A 20,305-nucleotide genomic window follows, 5' to 3' on the forward strand; every position below is an offset into this window, starting at 1 on the left:
GTTAGCAATTCACTGCGGAGGAACTTATAAAGTTTAAGAGCAATCTCAATGGAATTTTTTAATTTAAGTTTTTAAGCTTAAGTTTAATTTAAGTTTTTACGTTTAAGTTTCTACAACACTACTAACTCTATAACCACGAAAGAATGCAAACAGCGAGAATTCCTAGCAAAGAGTAGTGTAAAATTGAAGTTAATAATTATTGTAGTTGTTTTTCGTAGATGGCAATTTTGAGTGAATAAATATTTGCGAAATTGACAGGCATAAGTTTCACAACACCATACTTATTGGGATAAATACATTTCGCAGTGTTTTAGGATTTCGATAAAAAAGAAGTTATAAAAAAGAAGATAAAAAAGAAGTCGAAACATCAGCCCATAAATGAAATTCCAAGAAAAACTTTTTGGCAAAACAAGTGAACATAAATTCACTTAAGTTTACTAATCCCAGGTTTCAAATAGAAAGGACCGGTACATTGCTGAACATTTCTTAGCAGTTCCTCCTTATGTTCTCTGATACATCTCCGATTCCTTATAAGAGCAACAGAACTTTTTTTTATAGTTTAGAGCAATTCAATTTACTTCAATATAATTCACAGTGAAGTAAAACGTGTAATAAACAAAGTCGCTAGCGTTAGTCAATCCGCTTGGGATGCGCTACCGTGTTCATTTCAATTCGGAGTTGCCTAAGGTTTTAGAAACGTGTGTCCAGCCTATGCAATGACTTACGGGGGCTAGTCGATGTATCAGGTCAGTGTTTTATCCTTCCACGCGAATTTGGTAAGTCTGGTATCAATAAGTCGACCCAAGGGGTGTGAAAGGCTTGGTTGGCACCAGAGCGGTTCCGAACTATCGATTGATCGAGCCGTGACAGAGGAACCTCTAATCAATGGCGCTATACCTGCCTTAGTGAAATAGAGAGATTCAAGTAGAGGAATTTACAAAAATTATCCGTTATATGCTCACTCTCAGTGATTTTTGTTTGAACAGACCGTAATATCAATCGCCGTCACTAATAAAACATTTATTTATTTATTTATTTATTTATTACGCTCAAAGGCGTGCCAGAGTAAGTAACAAGGAATGAATACAAATAAACAATAGAAAACCAGTAAGGAGAAAAGAGTATAATTATAAATAAGCAAGGATAAGTCGCGCGAACTGCAAGCAAGAGGCGATTTAGTAATTTCAAAAAACACATAAACTCGACAGAGTGGGAATTAAGGCTCTTGGAAAATAAGAAAGCATTTGCAGAAAAAATATTGAAATCTTTCTAAGAAAGAGTTTGGAAAATCCCTTTTTTTTCAAGAGTTCAACACCGACGTTTCTAACATTAGGTATATACATCGTCAGTGAGTTCGTCATAAACGTTATATGCATACTGAATCCGTGTAATGAAAACAGAATGAAACCTTAAAAATTCTGTAATAAGTGTAAAATAAAAAAAACCAATCCCGGCGAACTTAAAATATTTTCATAAAAAGGATCAGCTTAATGGTGAAGTTACTTTCAATACAAAAATATTCAATAGGAGTTTTGTAACTTTCATACAGATCTTTGTCGCTCTCATAAACTACCGTTGTCCTAGTGCGGAAGTTCCGCAGAAAAAAAAAGCGTGAGAAGGAAAATAAATTAATCGATTTAATAAAACCAAATAAAATTTCGACTTCCTCTCTAGTTTCACGTTTGAGCTTCAAAGAATACAATGAAAGTAGAAGAAACTACACAGAAGTTGAGGATTTAGAGGACAAAACAAATGTAGACGGATTCTGATTTCCGTTGCAGACCTTCACGCTTTCAAGTCCATCCGTCAACGAGACGGAATGGAGTGTCTTAATGTGGTGTGAATCCGGAACATTTTACCGTTTGCTTTGCAACCATTTGTCAAAAATTTTGCTTTGTGTTGCCATTTTATTATTTCCTCTCATTACAGCACTGTTGCAAAGAGTTGCTTGCAGTAATTTGACACCTCTGGTTTTTTCTTCGGTCGTTTCCACTATTCTCTTTGTAAAAGTGCGCTCACAGATCCATTTCACTACTAGAGAGAACACAGCATCAAGATTTTTCCACAATGCTGCTTTTAATTAATCAAGATCTCCTTCGATTAAAGGAAGCGTATCACGTAGCGTCGAAACCTCATAGAAAATATAGAGTTCAAGACGAAGACTACGAATATCAGTGTAAGTTCGCACTCGACAACCTCGTACACACGCACTGCGTCTACGAGCGAGCGGTTGAAAATCAATAAGGTCTCCTCATCAGGCTGTTCAAGTCAAACCAATGAACAGGCTGCTGAGGGCTCCGGAGCGTGTATAGAAGGGAGTGTTCCAGCTCACTTCGTAAGTATGGATGTCGCGTTTCCCATGACATTTTTCCGGTTGATTAGGGGAAACTGAATGGAACGACACTCGTATTCTTAATCTACACCCCAAACTGTATATTTTCCATGAGCTTTCCACAATCTGTTAGTTTCGTGATACGCTGTCTTTAACAAATTTCGCCCTCTAGTGTGTTCCTTTCGTTTCGTGCTCTCGAATTTATTAATGCTGGACTACATTTAGATTTCAGCAACGAAAAAGGAACGAGTTGAGGAATGAATTGAGCGTCTCGATCAGATTTCCATTCTTCTTAGCCTTTTTAGGAAATAGTTTCTATTCTTGGCTTGGTTTGCGTTCCAGGATAGGCTTTTCGATCTTAGACATGAAAACAATGGCGAGAGTGGGTGCCAGTCTTTGTTCCATAGTCAGGTCTCAAAGTTGTCGGTATTACTGTTCGGACCATCCGGAAAATAGAGCTATTTAGGCACCCGTTCATCAGCAACCTGGTCCGTCTAATGCTCAACATATTCTCCACTTACTCTAAGACTCACTAGTTAAATTTGAGTACTTGACTGTATTTGCATCTGCTCCACAAGTGCATACATATACGAATTCTTAGGTGTCAGAATTCTTGTTTTCCTCTCATCATCATTTTCAGCAAATAACCATAACGTATTAGTGTACATAAAGTACATCGAAGAGAATTGCTACTTTTTTGAATTTTTCCGAGTGTGAAATGGAGAAATATCGTATTACTTACCGGGGGAAATTGTATCAGGCACATAAAAATCCTCAGCATTGATGGTAAAATCCCTACCAGCAGTAGTACTGCATTTTCTTTTCGTGGATACGATCTTTCTTCTACTTCTTCCATTAGTTCGTTGTTCTAACTCGAAGACAAATATTATACCTAATTAAGTTCCAAGTTCGACTTTCTTTGAATCTTTTCTTTGGAGGAGAATCGTGGGCTTTGAAGAGGGCGATGACGCCGAAGCATTGGTCAGAATAAAGATCAATAACAATCTTGGTTCTGCTTAAAAAGTAGTACACAATACAACAATTAATCGTCAAGTCTAACCATTAATTAGTGTTGTTGATCTCAAGATGAAATTGTATGCCTCGTGACTGCATTCTACTACATTCGATTAGAAAGCAGCTAAGAACTCGTGATTTTGTTCAGTATTACTCTCATTATTATTATTATTATTATTATTAGTGTTATTATTATTATTATTATTATTATTATTATTATTATTATTATTATTATTATTATTATTATTATTATTATTATTATTATTATTATTATTATTATTATTATTATTATTATTATTATTAGTGTTATTATTACCACTTTTATCATTACCATTTTTATTTATATTATTATTAATATTACTAATATTATCACTACTATTATTATTGCTAATATAAGGGCGCGTGTAGCACAGTCGACGTTCCGCTGTCAACACTATCACGATCGGAGGTTCGAAATCGCCCCGATGCCAACCAAACCTTACATTCTTCCGGGTACGGATAAATTGGTACCAGAAGTGTCTGAGAAGATAAAAGCACTGAATTGATACTACATCGGCTAGCCCGTGTAAGTCATTGCGAGGCTGTACACGAGTTCATGAACCTCGGTCGATCCTGAATTGAAGTGTCCATCCATGGTGGTGTATCCCAAGCGGATTGGTTAACGTCAGACACTTTATCCTTTATCCTTTTATTATTATTATTATTATTATTATTATTATTATTATTATTATTATTATTATTATTATTATTATTATTATTATTATTATTATTATTATTATTATTATTACTATTATTATTATTTATTATTATTATTATTATTATTATTATTATTATTATTATTATTATTATTATTATTATTATTTGAAGTGATTCCAGATAATCATCTCAACCCAATTTTCCTCATCCGCTAATTACTCGCTCACCAATTTACCAGTTAGAATTTACATCTCCTCCTTTCGTCGTGGTGATCTTTGACAAATCAATAGCTATTATTATTATTATTATTATTATTATTATTATTATTATTATTATTATTATTATTATTATTGTTATTACTAATATTAATATTATTATTATTATTATTATTATTATGATTATTATTATTTTTATTTTTATTATTAGTGCTACAGTTAGTTGTGAAGCTGAAACTCGCTCTGCATCTGCAAAAAAAGCTTGCTAAACATAATATTTAAGAACGTATTTCAGAAGGATAAAATCCATCATCATCCTTTCCTCCACCTCGTCCCGCCCTCTTCACTCTTCACTCACCGACTCTATCCGCCAACATCACACGAGTGTAAGCTGTACTTAGTAGCTTCAGTCAGCTTACGGCTTTAGTGAGACGCTTTTTAAGGGGTACTTATCCGCAAATTCCACGACAAGCAAACCTTCCATCCTTCTGGCACCCCGCTTTGTCTGCGTGAGTTAAAAAACACACTGATTTGATAGAACCCGGCTAACCCCCGCAAGTCATTCTATTTTGAAGGCTGTATATACGTTCATAAAACCTTTGGGATTTGAAATTGTGTACGATGTTGCATCCTGAAAGAGCTGTGTAATTAATGCGAAGCGTTTGATTGTACATCCTCTATGTATTTGTCCAGGGAATGTGCCTGAAAAGAAGGCTACCGAATCCCTCAATCCACTATCATCGTCCTGAGACCTCCTAAATAGAAGTTGCATTATTTTATGGGTTCCTTTTGCCGGCCAAACAGTTCCCAAAACACTTCTATTGTTTGACTTTTGTTCTATTATTATTATTCAACGGCAGTGCAGGCAGTGCTCGTCAACTTTATTTGTTTATGTTGTTCTTAGTCCGAATCAAACATCAATGAGGAGGCTAATTACCTCATAAATTACCATTAGTAAATCTCATTACAGCAGCAGCAGTCACAGGATCAGCTTAGTGTCTTTGGACTTTCGCTTTCATTAGCGTCCTTAGCGTCAGGAAAGTTGTTGTGTTGCCTCTCATATAACCTCATTTCGTTGGAGGACCAAGGAATAATCCTGGGCCGTAATCAAGAAATTTCCGAAATTTCCGAAAAGGAATTTAGTTGCGCAACACCATATACGTGCCTATTCCTTCACTGTTTTTTGAAGGAGAGAGTTTTTTCGTGTCCTCATTGCCGACACGGGACCTCTACATCGTCCCACGTTCAATTTTCAGCCGAAAATTTTTCTGTGCATTTTTACTCTTGGTATTTCATCTCGAATCAAATTGCTTCCAATATCTCGTAGCAGATAGTTTATTAAATTTAATCATTTATGTCAATTAGTTATTAGATAAAGTAAACATCGAGTGAGAACGATACCCATGTGTCGAGTTCCAGCTCTGTACATTTTATAAAAAATTTATAAACGATTCCTAAGATCAAGACTTTATGTATATTTATTTTATATTTAGAATTAGATTTTAAAAGATTACACCTTTTTCATTCAATTCAATTCCGTCAACTATTTACAACTATTACAACTATTCACAATATTATTACAATGAACTAACCTCTATTATTACAATTACGACAATTAATTACTTGCAATTACTGATCTATTAAAATTATGAGCTATATAATTAGCATGGAAGATGTGTTTCATGATATCCAGGTCGTTTTCTACATTCTTCTGGGGAACAACATTGAATTGACCCTGACAGAGAATGCTCAGTTTAATCGACTCATTTCTCATAGTTCCATTTTTCTGGCTAGGATTTACACATCTTTAAAGGAGCGTAAAAATTTACAGTACACATTCTTCCCCAGTTTTTTTCAGGGTCAAGGTTGTTTTTTAATACTTGAATCTCCTCCTCTTGCAGGGATTTTTTTCTTTTTTTTTTCTGGGAAGAGAGGGATGTGAGGGTGTACGGATTGTGAGAAATGCTTGGATATCTGTTTTTTCTTATATTTTTTGTAGTTTTTCTCATCGTAGTGTTTACAAGTGATTGTTTCATAATATATGAAGCACCTCCGATATCAAATATCAAATAAAAGTAAGTAAAAAATAGAGAGTTCAGTAAAATATAGTAAATAGAATAGGTAAAATATATATATATAATAAAGAAGTAAAAAATAAAATAAAAAATATAATAGTAATATAAATATAATATAAATATAATAAGAAGTAAAATAAGGATAGATAAAATATATATAATAAATAACAGAGGATTCAGTGCTAGGGCACATGCAGATCGCCTACAGTTAATTGGGGTCAGTTCTCGCACGACCTTCAATTCACACCACCTTCCTGAGATTACTGAAGGTGACAAAAAGGTTTTTTTTGTGCTCAGTTCATAATATTAATTCTAGCCAGATTTTAGTCATAATAATTGGAGGTTGAAGTATGAACAACACGGAGCTGGTGAATCCCTATGGAGATACGCCTACGTGTTCGACTACGTCCAGAATATTTGATGATTGTGTGTGCGCAGCACACACAATGACCTGCTAGGGTCAACTTTGTCATGTCAGTGTTTTTATGCTCCCAGACAAGTCCGATTCTATCGATTCCGGAGGGAAGAAGAGCTTGGTTGGCTTTAGTGCGGTTTCGAACCATCGATCCGCGGTGCAGTCGCAGCCGAACCTCTTACCGACTGCGCTACACCCACCATAATCAAAAACGAGTATCTAACCGACGTTAAGTGTTCTTCTGTCCATCGATATGATTAGTATGGTGTAGAGCAGTGATAGGAGGGTCGCACTTTGTCAACAGTCAATTTCCTGACACCTCTAGGACATCCTACAGGGATTCTTCCTCTTCGAGGTTGACAACTTAGTGGCATTATTTGCCATGGTGGATTTACTGACACACTCCATCAATTCTCATCCGTAAGACATTTTGAAGCCCTACGAGCTCACGAAACCCTCTAGGATTCTGATTCGGAGCCGAACACGTTGGCGCATCGCAACGAAATTGTTCGGCAACGTATTGCCTTCGTCTCAATCCTTTGAGAATATCAAATCTAAAATATAATCAAGTAAAGTAGTCACAAAATATGGTAATAACAACAAAGAATAAAATAAAATAAAGGAACAAACTGCAACTATGATCACAAAAAGCAGCAATAGAACAAAATATAGCAAATATAAAAGTGAACCTTTTTAATAGTCCGTGCAAAAATGTTTGTTACTGAAAATAAAATCTGCAAGATGTTCTCTGTGCATGATGGATGCGCTCTCCATTTTTCGACATTTTTTTTTCGATGTTATGAACCTCATAATTCTTGAGGTGATGATATCTGACATGCATATGTATGTACGTGAAACTGCCTCAATCGCTTTTCGTTTCCAATCCTCTGCACATACGCCTCTCCGTGGCTTGCAAATTATCCTTCATTTTCAGGCTGTTCGGTCACCGATATGACGCCGCGGCCATGGCACCGCACCCATAGGTAGTATTTTAGCTTTTTTTTTCTTCCTCTTTTTGTATTAAACAATTTATGTGGAATTAGAATTTTGTTATTCGAAAAGGCGGATGAGTGGCATACTTCCGGCAAGGTTTTCTTTCTTAACAAAGCTCCTTCAAAAAAAAAAAAAGAAATAGGGGTCTAAAAATCCAAAAGAATTAGTTCCATAAATTGTTTGCGGATTGCAACTGATATGATTGTTTCTACAGTATTCTAGTTCCTTTTTTTCTGTATTTTATTTCAAAAGAAAGTTCGTTAAGAAAGAAAACATCACTATTATATGTGTCCACCCTCACAAATATGAGAGTAAAACGTCTTCCAAACATTTCGAAGCACCTTGAAGAGAAAGGATTTGAAAATTATACAGATTTTAATTTACCAAAAATCTAATTTTTTTAGAAATTCAGAAACTAATTAATTCAAAAATTGTACCAGAAATTTCTTCAGTTTCATTTTACTGTTAATAGAAGCCTGCCAATACTTGAGTTATGGTGCTCAAAATTAAGGCTACGGTGTTGCGACACGAATATTATCCTTCCTTTCCTCAAACCAGTTGATTCCACTATTTTTTTTTCAAAATTTCCTTTCATCGTACTTTTATTTTTCCCCTTCATACAACAATATACGTTCTTCTTCTTTCTCTACATTATAGTGTTTTCGTTTGTTTTCGTCCCTTATTGATTCTTGCTTCCCGATAGCAAGGGTAGTGCAGTGGAAAAAGATATGTCTCCACAGTCAAATAGTTCAGTACCGCTCTAGGCCAACTAAGTCGTTTACCTTTCTGCAGTCGATAAGTTAATATTGGATTTTTTGTGAAACCATAAAAGTCGGTTCACCTCGTTTATTATAGGGAAATCATACAAATAATGCGGTATTCCACATTTTCTTGCTTCTTTAAAACTAGGATAAACACATATTTTTAGTGAGAAAGTGCCATTAAAAAACAATTTATCGTCAATGCTACCACTTTATTCCTACAGTTTTCTTTCACTTTTCTGGTAAACTTTGAAAGCTCTTTACTCCGAGATTCACTTATCGGCGATGAAAAATGGAAGAAGGTACAAGTGAAATTTCTCTCCGTTATGGAATGACCTGAAATTAGGCCACATACGCGACACTTGAGTATTCTCGTGGTCTTGAATCGAACACGAAAGCGTTGAAAATCCCAAAGAAAAAAAAAGAAAAGACAGGAAAAAGAAAAGAACACGAAACTATTATTCTTATCATTTGTATATTTATTACATGTTCATTTTATTCTTATAGATAGAGGTGGTATTATAGATGTAGATAGAGGGGAAAGAAGTAGACTTTTCAATTCTTCTAGGGAAATTTACCTCATTAGTCGTGCTGAACATTTTTTTTTACTCAGAATCGTCACCTTAGCGATAATGAAACTGTGGCTACTATGGCTTCTTTATTTTCTTCCGGCAATTTCCCCGATTCTTTTTCGATTCATGTGTTAAAACCATTTCTATTATTCGCATAGGTTTAATGACCAATAAAAAAGGTTCCATACGGCCCAACACGTTGTAGAAAAAAAGCTGTAAAGGCAAAAAAAGAAAACCAGATGTAATCTAATCACAATTTATGGCGCTTCCAAGCCGAAATGGGAAATTCTTTGTTTTTGCTTTGAGAAAAAAAAACCAAAGGTACTGTATACTCTGAACGGTACTGTAACTTATACTTATGTAGAACGTTAAAAAAATCCATTTGATCATACAATGCGACTCACTACACTTATCTATTATTCGATCCATTATTGTAGAGAGGAAAGAGATATGAGAATTTTGTGGTGTGATTTTTTTTAACTACTTTCAGATTACTCGGAGGAAAAAATTATTTTTATTCTATAAATTGACGCTAGACGTTCCTATATTCTAGATCATTCTAGTCCAAATCCAGCCTGAATAACGCCTTCAACAATTTGATGCACTTTTCAGGGAAGAATTCCATGAAATTCTCCACTATTCGTAAATTCTCCACTATATCCGCTAAAGAGGAGAATTTGCGAAACGCAGAAATAGTACCATCATCGCACTCTCCACATCCGATAATCCTAAGAGCATTTCTTAATGGTTCACATGCTGGAATATCCCCAGAGTTTGCAATTAAAATTGACATTTAATCAGATTGTTTGTGTTGCACCATGGGATTATTGTCGATCGTTACTGGCACCGAATGTTTTGGCGTTATCCTCTTTTGTCAGAAAATTTTAAACTGAAACGAATAAGATTTTAACACAGAAAGTACACGATTAAGTGGTAGCTTAATCGTGTAAGGACAGCTTGTAGGCTTGTGATCAACTTATGCAGCTAATGGATGGTACTTTAGTAGTACATCTTGCATCACGCAATTGTACCCAAAGGTTTTGTTTTTTCGAGAAACTCCTCCGAAGTTCAGAAAACAGAGCAGATGTAGCGCAGTTGGTAAGTGGTCCCGTAGCTGCTCAGATCGATCGGAGGTTCGAATCCGCTCCAGCACCAACCAAGCCTTTCATCGTTCCGGGCATAACTTGGTACAAGACTTGCCTCCTGGGAGGATAAAAATACTGACTTGACACATCGGCTGGCCCCCGCAAGTCATTGTATAGGCCAACACGCGTTCCAAAATCTTAACGATTACGAATCGCAGTAAAACGCGTTGGCCCATCCCAAGTGGATTGATACGCCAAGAAGTTAATCCTTTTTTAGTCCAAAAAATACGCAAAAATCTTAATATGGAGCCAGTTAGTTCGCAGTCGTGAAGCACCATCCTTTCAGTTCACTTTTGGACTTCTGAAACGAGAATGAAGAAGAAGGTCCCATTGTTCAGGACCGACGTCACAAATCGCTTTCGCGAAACATGATCGTGTTAGGCTCGAGAACTTCTCGTAGATCCCATGCACTGGTCATCAGGGAATGTTCGAGTATTTCTGGTTCTATTACTGCCACACACAATAATTACATAAACCTGCATTTTTCCTTGTTTTTTCTTAGTTTTTTTGCGATGAGCTCTCAAAATTCTTGAATATTTTAATTTTATGATGAACTGTCGACACGTTTTTCTTATCTAATCGTGCCCACACTACCCCAAAACGTTGTGCGATAACCCGCTCCTAATCGGATATCTTCCAGGAAAACCACACAGCTGGGAGATATTCAAATCCATTCATACAAAGATCGCAAGAGAATCTGGCGAAAATGCAAGCAATCCTGCACACCATCTTTCGCTTGATCCTCCTATGATCCGCCTAAGTAGCAAAAGCTTTGTAATGTTTTTATTTTTCAAACCACAACGTAAATCTGTAGGCCTAATCCGCGTAGACAGCTCCGCATCGTCTTGCTTATCGTCAAAAATGTAAAGTGGGCACAGTAGGACCTTTATTCCAGCCTTCACGAGGTCAAATGAGAAATGCGGGAAGAAGGAATGCAGGAGAAATGCAGAACTACTTCATCACTCAAACTTGTATAGAAACTCGTCCTATATCAAGAACTCCGAGGTCGAGGGGTCCTTTAAAAGAGCTTCCTCGTAAATCATATTTGTGGCACAAAATAATTTTTCAGATTCTTAGTTCACGATTCGTAACTTAAAGGCATTTCCCCACGATTCTGAGCTCGTACGGATTTCAGGTGGAGTATTCGTGTACGGGATCGTAGATTATGGAGAGGGGGGAGATTCCATCCATTTCTTCCTAATTGCCGTAAAAAACGGCCCGGGAGGTACGGCTTCGGGCGTTCTGGCGCATTATTTTCCACAAGGAGTTCGACTGGAGCGCGCCAGACTTGTGCATCCGCCGCTTCTTTCTTCCGGGCCGTTTTTACGGCAATTGGGAAGAAATGGACGGAATTACCCCCTCTCCATAATCTACGATCCCGTACACGAATCCTCCACCTGAAATCCGTACCACCTCAGATTCGTGGGGTGATGCCTTCATTTCATCGTTAAAACGGGAACGTACTTGAGTTCCGCTGTTGGAGGGGCACAGTTTTTCCCTGGCTAAATACGTTGTTTTTCTTGGATTTGAAGTAGCCTTTAAACCAACTTAAGTCACTCTTTTCCAATTTAAATTAATAATTTACAGCAAAAAAAGTTTTTTTTAAGAGATATAGTTCCAAATGTAACACTCAAAGAAAGATGTTGTTTATGGGATCACTATGGGATCACTTGGTTTGAGGGGGAAGGTGAATTTTTTTCACCCGAATCATCCGCTTCAGTGTCTGGGACCTCCGCATTCTTTGTCTTTGCCTCAGGCAACAAGTTAACCCTTTTAAATTAGTTCGCGTTCAATACGTCTGTGATCCTGACATTACCCACATTACTTTATTTTTTTATACTTATTTATCCTTCTACTAAGAACAATTCCCATCGTGTTGTTAGGGATTTTTGAGTAATTAATCAAATAATAAATAAGTAAATTAATGAGGAAAGAGTGAGTGTCATTGAGTCTAAATTTCTTGCTGTTTTGGATTATTGAACCTTGGTCAAAGAAACCCATTTCATTCCGCATAGCTGCCATTTGTCACATTCTGAACCCAATAAACTGTGGAAAGAGGCAGAAAAATTGAGAAAAAAAAGCATGAAAAACGATTATTTCATGCGACAGCACACTGCGCAGCTTGTCAGTTTTTTCCAGCAGCTTATCGAGAATAGATTGCATTGAGGGAAATGAGAGGCGAAAATTGGGAAGAATCATGAAATTGTGCGAAGAAAAAAAAAACGAAACGAAAACAGAGAAACGGGGAAGCGCTACTTAACCGAAAACGCTAAAGGATTAAAGAAGAGGAATTAAAATTTACGGCAATCGGCACATAAACTATTCTAAACTATTTATAAACTATCGGTACAACTACTAAAACATAAACTGCGAATTATTTAATGGTTTTTTTAATTTTTTTTGTATTATTAAATTGAATTAAATTGTTATTAGCAAGTTTATATGTTGTCATATTACATATTACATATCTTGTTTTTTATTACCTCTATTATTATCTACCTTCGATATTTATTTATTTATTTATTTATTTATTTACATGTAGGTTACGGTCTCATGAACAAGTTATGCAAGTGGTGCAACGTTGTAAAGTACTCTAACGTGGTTAAAAAATAAAATAAAATAATAATAATAATAATCAAAATGATATAATAGTTTTAAAATAACTACTGATTAAACCTGTAGATTCACCAATTGTCTTTAGTTACCCACTAACAAACCATTTTCACGAAAATTTACAGAACTGTTCGTATCCAGTTACTATGGTTGCATTTAGTAATTTGTATAAAAATTTTTCGTACTTATACAAACTTTCTTCTCATTCTTTTTGATCATCTAAACGTCACTACAACGACACTAACGACTTTACTTCTTATTTGAAAAAAAATCGGAACCTGATTATTTTTAGTGCTTTTTTCTGAACGTGAATTTTTTTGTAACCTGTTTTGAATAGAATTGTAGAAATCGCTTCTCAGTTTTAATTATGCACACATCCACTGATTTCAAAGCATTGTAAGCGCTAAAAGTGAGTGAATGTTATAGTTATGTTATGTAAATAATTTCTGAATCCACAGAAGCAATAGACCTAGACCGGAATAACCCTTCTCTTCTTTTTTTTTCTTATGGAACAAAAAGAACCAATCAGGGAGTAAAGAAATGATTTCTTTGCAGAACCTTCCTTCTTCTTTGAATTTAATATTCTACATGCGACATATCACCTCATATTCTTTTCATTTCCTTCCCTACTATAGCACTCTTCCAGAAGAAAAGCAAATATCCTACTCCTGATAATTTTCCTTACTAGACATCAAAAATTATAAGGTTAGTAAATTGAAGAAATCATCAGAAAATTCATGATTAATCTCAAATTTTATGTTGTTGAAACCACAAAGAACAACCAATGGAAAGAAATTGTTCAAATTAAGATGTGAAGTGTGTTTTGACAATCTAAACGAAAAAAAAAACTGCAAATACATTTCGATGGCGGAGAAGAACCGCATTTTCAAACATTCTTTCCGAGAAAAAAAAATTTCATCTCAATGTTGCTGTTGGTATGGGAATTTTTCCATATCAACAGTGACATTGAGGAATTTTCCGTCTTAGATATTTCAAGGCTAAGAGGATTTTTCCGAAAGGATTTTCCGCTTTAGATACCTGAACTGCTTAATGTATTGGAATTGTGAAAATGTGGAAAAAAAAATCATTATTAGATGCTGAAATAGATGAGAAAGTAACCATTTACAAGTTCAAAGTTGATAGCGTTGCTTTCTATCGGTGACATTGACGAAAAAAAGCTTAGAAAAAAGTTTAGGGCATTTAAAGGAGTACAAAATACCCTTCTAAAATATTTAAAAACTTTTAAAAGAATATAAAATAAAATTTTAATAATTTACGAACAATTGATGAATACGGATATATTATTACGGAATATGAAATAGGAATTATTTACCAATATTAAACGGTTTGTTGGAGATATTTCGAGTGAAGAAATTTAAAAAAAAACAGATGAGTAGGAATAATCGAAGATTCTACTTTATTTTAAACTGTATATAAAGAAGTATACAGGAATCCCTCAAAGTTGTGGTTGAAGTGATCTTTGAATCGGCTACATTTCTATCGCAAAATAGGACTATTTTAGGACAATTTGAAGAACTTTGTGCTTAGCAATTGTTTATTTTGCTAATTTTCCTTAATGTAACCATTACAGTCCACCGTTGTTGTTGCTCCTTCTCGTCATCAGTCTTCCAGTTACTGAATCCAGTATTCGACTGTGTGGAATGCGGCTTACTCGAACTCTTATGTCGATCTGCAGAAATCAGTTGTGTGGTGCATTCGCGCAGAGTAAAAGTGAGTTTTTCTACGCTTCTACCGTACTCAAAACACTTTTGCACAAGTCTATCTTCTTCATAAAAAAAATGCAGAAAATCATTTCCGTACTCCCCACAATGTTAATGAAATGCTGAAGAGTGCTAGAGAGTTGATGTTGATTTTTTTAATTTGCTGGAATAGAAGGGAGATGTGGAAGTGTTCTGGAGCTAGAAATACTATCAGTTACCAAGAAATCATTATTTCCAAGAGAAGCTGAGCGTTTCAGAATCTGTGAATTAAATATTAGTATATTATTATTATTATTAATATTATTACTAAAGAATCTAGGAATTGTACGAGAATGAATTAGTTGCGTTAGTAGTTATCTAGCTCTGGCACGTTCTACGCACGTTCTGCTACATATTGCGGTTTAAACAGGTACAGGGGGTCCATTAGAATCCGGAGAAAAAACGTCATATGGAAGACATGGTTCATTCAAGCCAATATATAAAGATACCAAAAGAAAATGTCGTTGCTAAGTGGTTTAAAGGCGTTTAAAGGATCCTTATTGAGATTTTTTATTCTGTACAACAGCACTGGATCTCTATTACTTGTTCCATACTCACCACAAAGTGATGGAGATGGATGCAGTCTTCAACCGATCGCTTTTCATGGCCGTAACTTTGACTCAATAGCGCCTCGTGGGGAAGTTGACGCTAAGGAACCTGAACTATGTAGCTGGTTTGTCCCTCGACTATGACCCACACGTCGTAGTCCAAAGGATTCACGTCGGGACCGGTAGGCGACTAGTGTCAAATTGTAATTGTAGGTGTCTGAGGTCCGCTGATCTCGTTCAAGCTCATGTCTTGAGCTATCCGATTCGGATGTTCTCTGGAGTTCTTGTGAATTTCTGCTTAACCTTCGTTTTCTTTGTCGGAATCAGAGAGGTCTTGTCTGAATTATCTGTTTACCTCGTATCTCTTCGCAAATTCATATACAGACGGAGGGCCTTGGGTACCCGGAGACTAATAATAATTTAATAAATAATAAATAATAATAATAATAATAATAATAATAATAATAATAATAATAATTTCGGCGGGCCTTTTCGATGGTGATTTTAACTGCGAAACAAGTAATTAAAAAATTTTGTCGCGTAGGCACAATTACCTGGGACTCACCTGCTAAAGTCTACGGAAATTTTTTCAAAATATTAGTGGTAGGATTAGTTTTTTTTAAAAAATTGGCCGTTTTATGGAAAAAGACGGCAAAGACGCTGTTATCCAGCAGATTTCTCCCGTTGAATATTTCGACCATTTAAACATTTGGATGAAGACAGAGTCCTAATATTCGTTGAGAAGAAACATATCAAATGATCTACAATCTGCTAAAATCATGCAATACTCGTCTTGTTAATCTAAATAATTCTAGAGATATACATCTTTTCTTTTTTCAGGATCAATGCTCTGGGAACAGCCTCAACTTGAGACTGTGCATTCGTCGATAAAACGTGCCGGTATCGCAACCGAATGTTGCGAAAATCGGTGTTCGTTTAGTTATTTGAAAACGTATTGCTGTGAAACTTAGTGTCCTCCAATCTGTGGCTGTTAGCTCCAACATAGTCTCAATCTCCTCCTCCTCCACATTCACAGCTTCCTCTTAATTCTCGACTGCGATTATCTGTATAGTTGATTGCATAGTCACGCTTGAAATCATATAAAATATAGGACACCCCTTTTTTTCCTCGTAAACATTTTGCCGATCAAACTACTGCTATTCTAATTTAAAACGTGTACAATAAGATCTCCGTTGTATTTGAATCTGTTTTTTTCTTTGTGATGCACACTTAAATGCTTTTCAATGTAATACGTTGAATGAACAGAAAAAAAAAGAAAGAGCGAAAGAGAAGCAGAGATATGAAGATGGGAAGATAAATAAGAACAGATGCAGCTTTCTTTAAAAACTCAAAACATACGGTGAATTCTCGACCATAGCAAATGCAAAAATAAAAATAATTGTAAAAATTAAGAAAAAAATAAAATTTGCAGTTAATAAATGTTTTGATGATTTGCCTTAATAACAACTAAATATTTTATTTAATATTCAACCAACAAAAATATTTTTGTCTTAATAATGTTAGTTGATTTTCAAATAATTTATATATATTTATATAATATTTAAAATATGGTATATTTAATATTTAAACAATTTGTTAATAATTTACAATAAGATTATAGATATTTATAGATATATAAAAAGACTTAGATAATAACAAATGAGAATAAATAAAACTACAAATAATCCCCCATGAAGTATTCCAGGACGAAATCCATCGCATCCGTTTCAAACTCATTTCATAATTAATCTTATTGTTGATTTAGTCCAAATCTGTAATCTTTTGGATTACTGTATAATACTACAGTTGTGTGAAGTAATCACTCTAAACGACGAATTGGAATTTTTAGAATTTTGCAAAATTCATAGGTAAATCAGCTTGGAATTCGTATAGCGAGACTTTTTCGGCGTTTTTTCGACATTTCAAGCGAACTTCTAAAAAAAAGAACTAAATAATAAAAATATTAACTAAAGAAATAATTTTGGGCGATTTTAATTGTCTGTCTGAACGGCGAGTTTCTGAAATTCCTGGGTAAAATCCGCTTGATCGCCGGGATTCGGCTAAAATTCGCTCAAACTCTGTTTATCCCTTTTGGTTCAGCGGATTTTGCTCATATTTCGATATTAAACACCCTTTATGTTAGATTATCCAGGACTTTCGATGGGCATTTGCTCTTATATCCGTTATCCGGAGAGCACTTTAGTTTGTGTTTTTTTTACTCGCAAACTTTTCCTGGGAAATCATCGTGGTGCTATGGGGGAAATGGATGTAAGATGTGAAAAAATCGTTCTCGATTTTGATCGATTGATCTACCGTGGTCAACAGGGATCGAGACCTTAAAAATGTGCTCCTTTTAGTTATTCTTTTTATTTTTGCTTTTTTTCTCGCCTATTTTTCAGTAATTTCCTTCTGAATTTCCCCTTATTATTTTCACGCACTCATTCTTCTGACTTCTCCTAATATTTATTCGGAATTCACCGATGAAATTCCATCAAAATGCAAACGACTGACGTTATAACCGTTCATTAACGGGTATCTGAGTGTTCAAATGATGAAAATTATGAAAAAAATGAATGGAGGTAAACTTTGAAGAAAAGCAAAGCTAGCAAAAAAAGCGATGTAAAGAAATAGATGCTCTGATGTTTGAGAAGTTTCCAGTTTCCATACATATTTTATCAGGAGTATAGAAAAATCCTCCATCTGACTCATATGGTGCCTCAATGAACTCCCTACTTCTTTCATGACCTATGATCTTTCCTCAGAAAGACCTCATTAGAAACGTGAAATTATCGTTTCTAGCAATGTTTTGTGTCTTTCTGAAATTATTAGAATCCACCAAGCAATCAAGACGTCTCCTGCCTTCGCATTCTAATTACTATGGTGCTAATTCAACGATATCCCGAGCACCGAGAAAGAAACCATAATCCTTACGGGCATATATGGATCATATCTATAGAAGTTAAAACTGAAGTAAAAAAAGAGATCTGAATCAAATGGAAACTCCGGAAGCTACTGAAGAAAAACGTGCAGCAATTTTTATTTCGAAGTTTGAAAGTAAAAATGTGGTGAGTAAGATTAATATTATACAGTTAACAAAAAGTGTGCGATATTAGCCTACGAGAAAGAAGTATTTGATAGAAAGCTAGACCTAGAGACATTCTGGATTTCCGTCAGGAATTCATCTATGGATAACAGAAATGAGTGCTTACTTAATACTAATGACTTTATGCACTTCGTAACACTCTCTGAGCTACAAGATTATCCCATATACAGTTCCTTAAACGCATCACCCCACGAATCTGAGGTGGTACGCATTTCAGGTGGAGTATTCGTATACGGAATCGTAGAATAAGGAGAGGGAGGTGATGCCGTCCTAGAGGAAACAAAGAGTTCTCAACTATCAAATGGAGATTGTGGAGAATTAAGTCCATTCCTTCCTAATTGCCTTACAAAACGGCCCGGAAGATTCGGCTTCGACCGTTCCGGCGCGCTATTTTCCACAAGAAGTTCGAGTGGACCGCGCCAGCCGTGTTCACACCGCATCTTCCGGGCCGTTTTTTACGCCAATTAGCGAGAAATGAACGGAATCACCCATCTCTCCATAATCTACGATTTCGTGCACGATTACTCCACCTGAAATCCGTACCATCTCAAATTCGTGGGGTAATGTTTTTAAGAGTACTGCACAGTATGTAGATCTCTGGGATCGCTTTGGGTGACAATCGGTAAGAACGCAGTGGGTCACCAGCCCCATTAGTCGATGACACTGGTCAGTTTGTTTTCCTGTATGCAGTTCTTCCCTAGTGCACTCTTAGAACGAGGAGAAAACGAGGAGGTTTTGTAAGGAGGAACACTGCATCAAAAACCTCGAACCAGGTATTTGAAGAAGATGAGGTTGTCGAAACGTCCAGCTATAAAGTTTCAAAATCCAAAACCTCGTTAAGAAAAACAAGAAAACATTAAAGGCATCACACCACGAATCTAGGGTGGTGCGGATTTCAGGTGAAGAGATCCTATACGGAATCGTAGATTAGGAGAGGAGAGTGATTCCGTCTAATTCTTCCTAATTGCCGTAAAAAACGGTCCGGAAGATGCGGCTCATGTACAACGCTGGCGCGCTCCAATCGAACTCGTTGTGGAAAACAGGGAGTCGGAACCCTCAAAGTTGTATTTTGCGGGCCGTTTTTTGATTAGGAAGAAATGGATGGAATCGCCCTTCTCTCTATAATCTACGACTCCATATAAGCATAATCCACCTGAGACTCGCACCACCCCAGATTCGTGGGGTTTTGCCTTTAAATCAGAAACTCATGATGTTATTTCGAACCGTAAATTGGGTACCTATGGGACTTGGAAGATGTACATCTCTGCCTGAAGGCTGAAAGATTGCAGTGATTTTCTAGGAAGTTATATCCACTATTTTCAAGAAAACCGAGGTCTCAATAAGAGAGTACTTAGAGATTATTAACATCTCCATTATATTTATTATGTAGAATATTCCTTTTTGATCGATTTAAACGGGGTCATTATCGTATTCGTGCACGTTTAGGGGAATATTTGAAGACATGATATGTCGCATGCACCCATGAGAGCAGAAGTGCTTGCGCAATTAACGTCAAAGAGCCACCGATAGACATCTGGGATAGCTCACTAGAGTAAATAACTCAAAAGACCTTCTCATTAAGGAAGAACGCAAATACCTCACACAAAGTTTCATAACAAACGAGGTCATTCTTCTGATATATCCAGCGATTACACCATAAGGTTGAAGTGGTAATGAAGTGAGGAAGAAGTGTTAATTGGTAATGAGCACGCTTAAGGATAAAAACAGCGTTGATTGAAATTTTTTAATGATAAAATCCTCATAAACATCTGGATGCTCTTAGTGCTCAAGGGAAGTACTTACATCAATAGAACTGACGAATTGAAACTTCATGAGAAATCCATCTAATTTTTTCAGGATTTCACATTTCCCTAAAGTTTTTCTTTCTTAAAGTGAATTAAGGACTCTGATTTCTGAATTTGTATACGGTTGGAGGTTCAGAATTCTCATTTGTAAAGTACGTTTTGAAAAACAAAGCGGAATAAACGAGAAAAATAAAAATAATAAATTATAAATTATAACAAATGAGAAGGCCAGGAATAAATATGAGAAATGAATAAATA

The 20,305-nt window shown here is 35.7% G+C and overlaps 1 protein-coding gene across 2 annotated transcripts; it reads left to right on the forward strand.

Moving 5' to 3' along the window:
• Positions 1-2,067: 2,067 nt before the first annotated feature.
• On the forward strand, positions 2,068-16,110 carry RB195_000468 (uncharacterized protein; the record flags this gene model as incomplete). 2 transcript variants are annotated; one of them, XM_064196836.1, is made up of 7 exons in its annotated part: positions 2,068-2,176; positions 3,495-3,651; positions 3,744-3,852; positions 4,553-4,643; positions 7,682-7,730; positions 14,423-14,562; positions 15,980-16,110. In XM_064196836.1, 7 exons carry the CDS (start codon positions 2,068-2,070, stop codon positions 16,108-16,110), a joined length of 786 nt encoding a protein of 261 aa, XP_064052716.1. The 2 variants fall into 2 exon arrangements, with proteins under 2 accessions (XP_064052716.1, XP_064052717.1); XM_064196835.1 differs by lacking the exons at positions 2,068-2,176; positions 3,495-3,651; positions 3,744-3,852; positions 4,553-4,643 and having other exon boundaries at positions 7,699-7,730.
• Between the last annotated feature and the right edge of the window lie 4,195 nt (positions 16,111-20,305).

The sequence above is a fragment of the Necator americanus genome, chromosome IV (assembly GCF_031761385.1).
Source record: "Necator americanus strain Aroian chromosome IV, whole genome shotgun sequence".
Taxonomy (NCBI): Eukaryota; Metazoa; Nematoda; class Chromadorea; order Rhabditida; family Ancylostomatidae; genus Necator; species Necator americanus.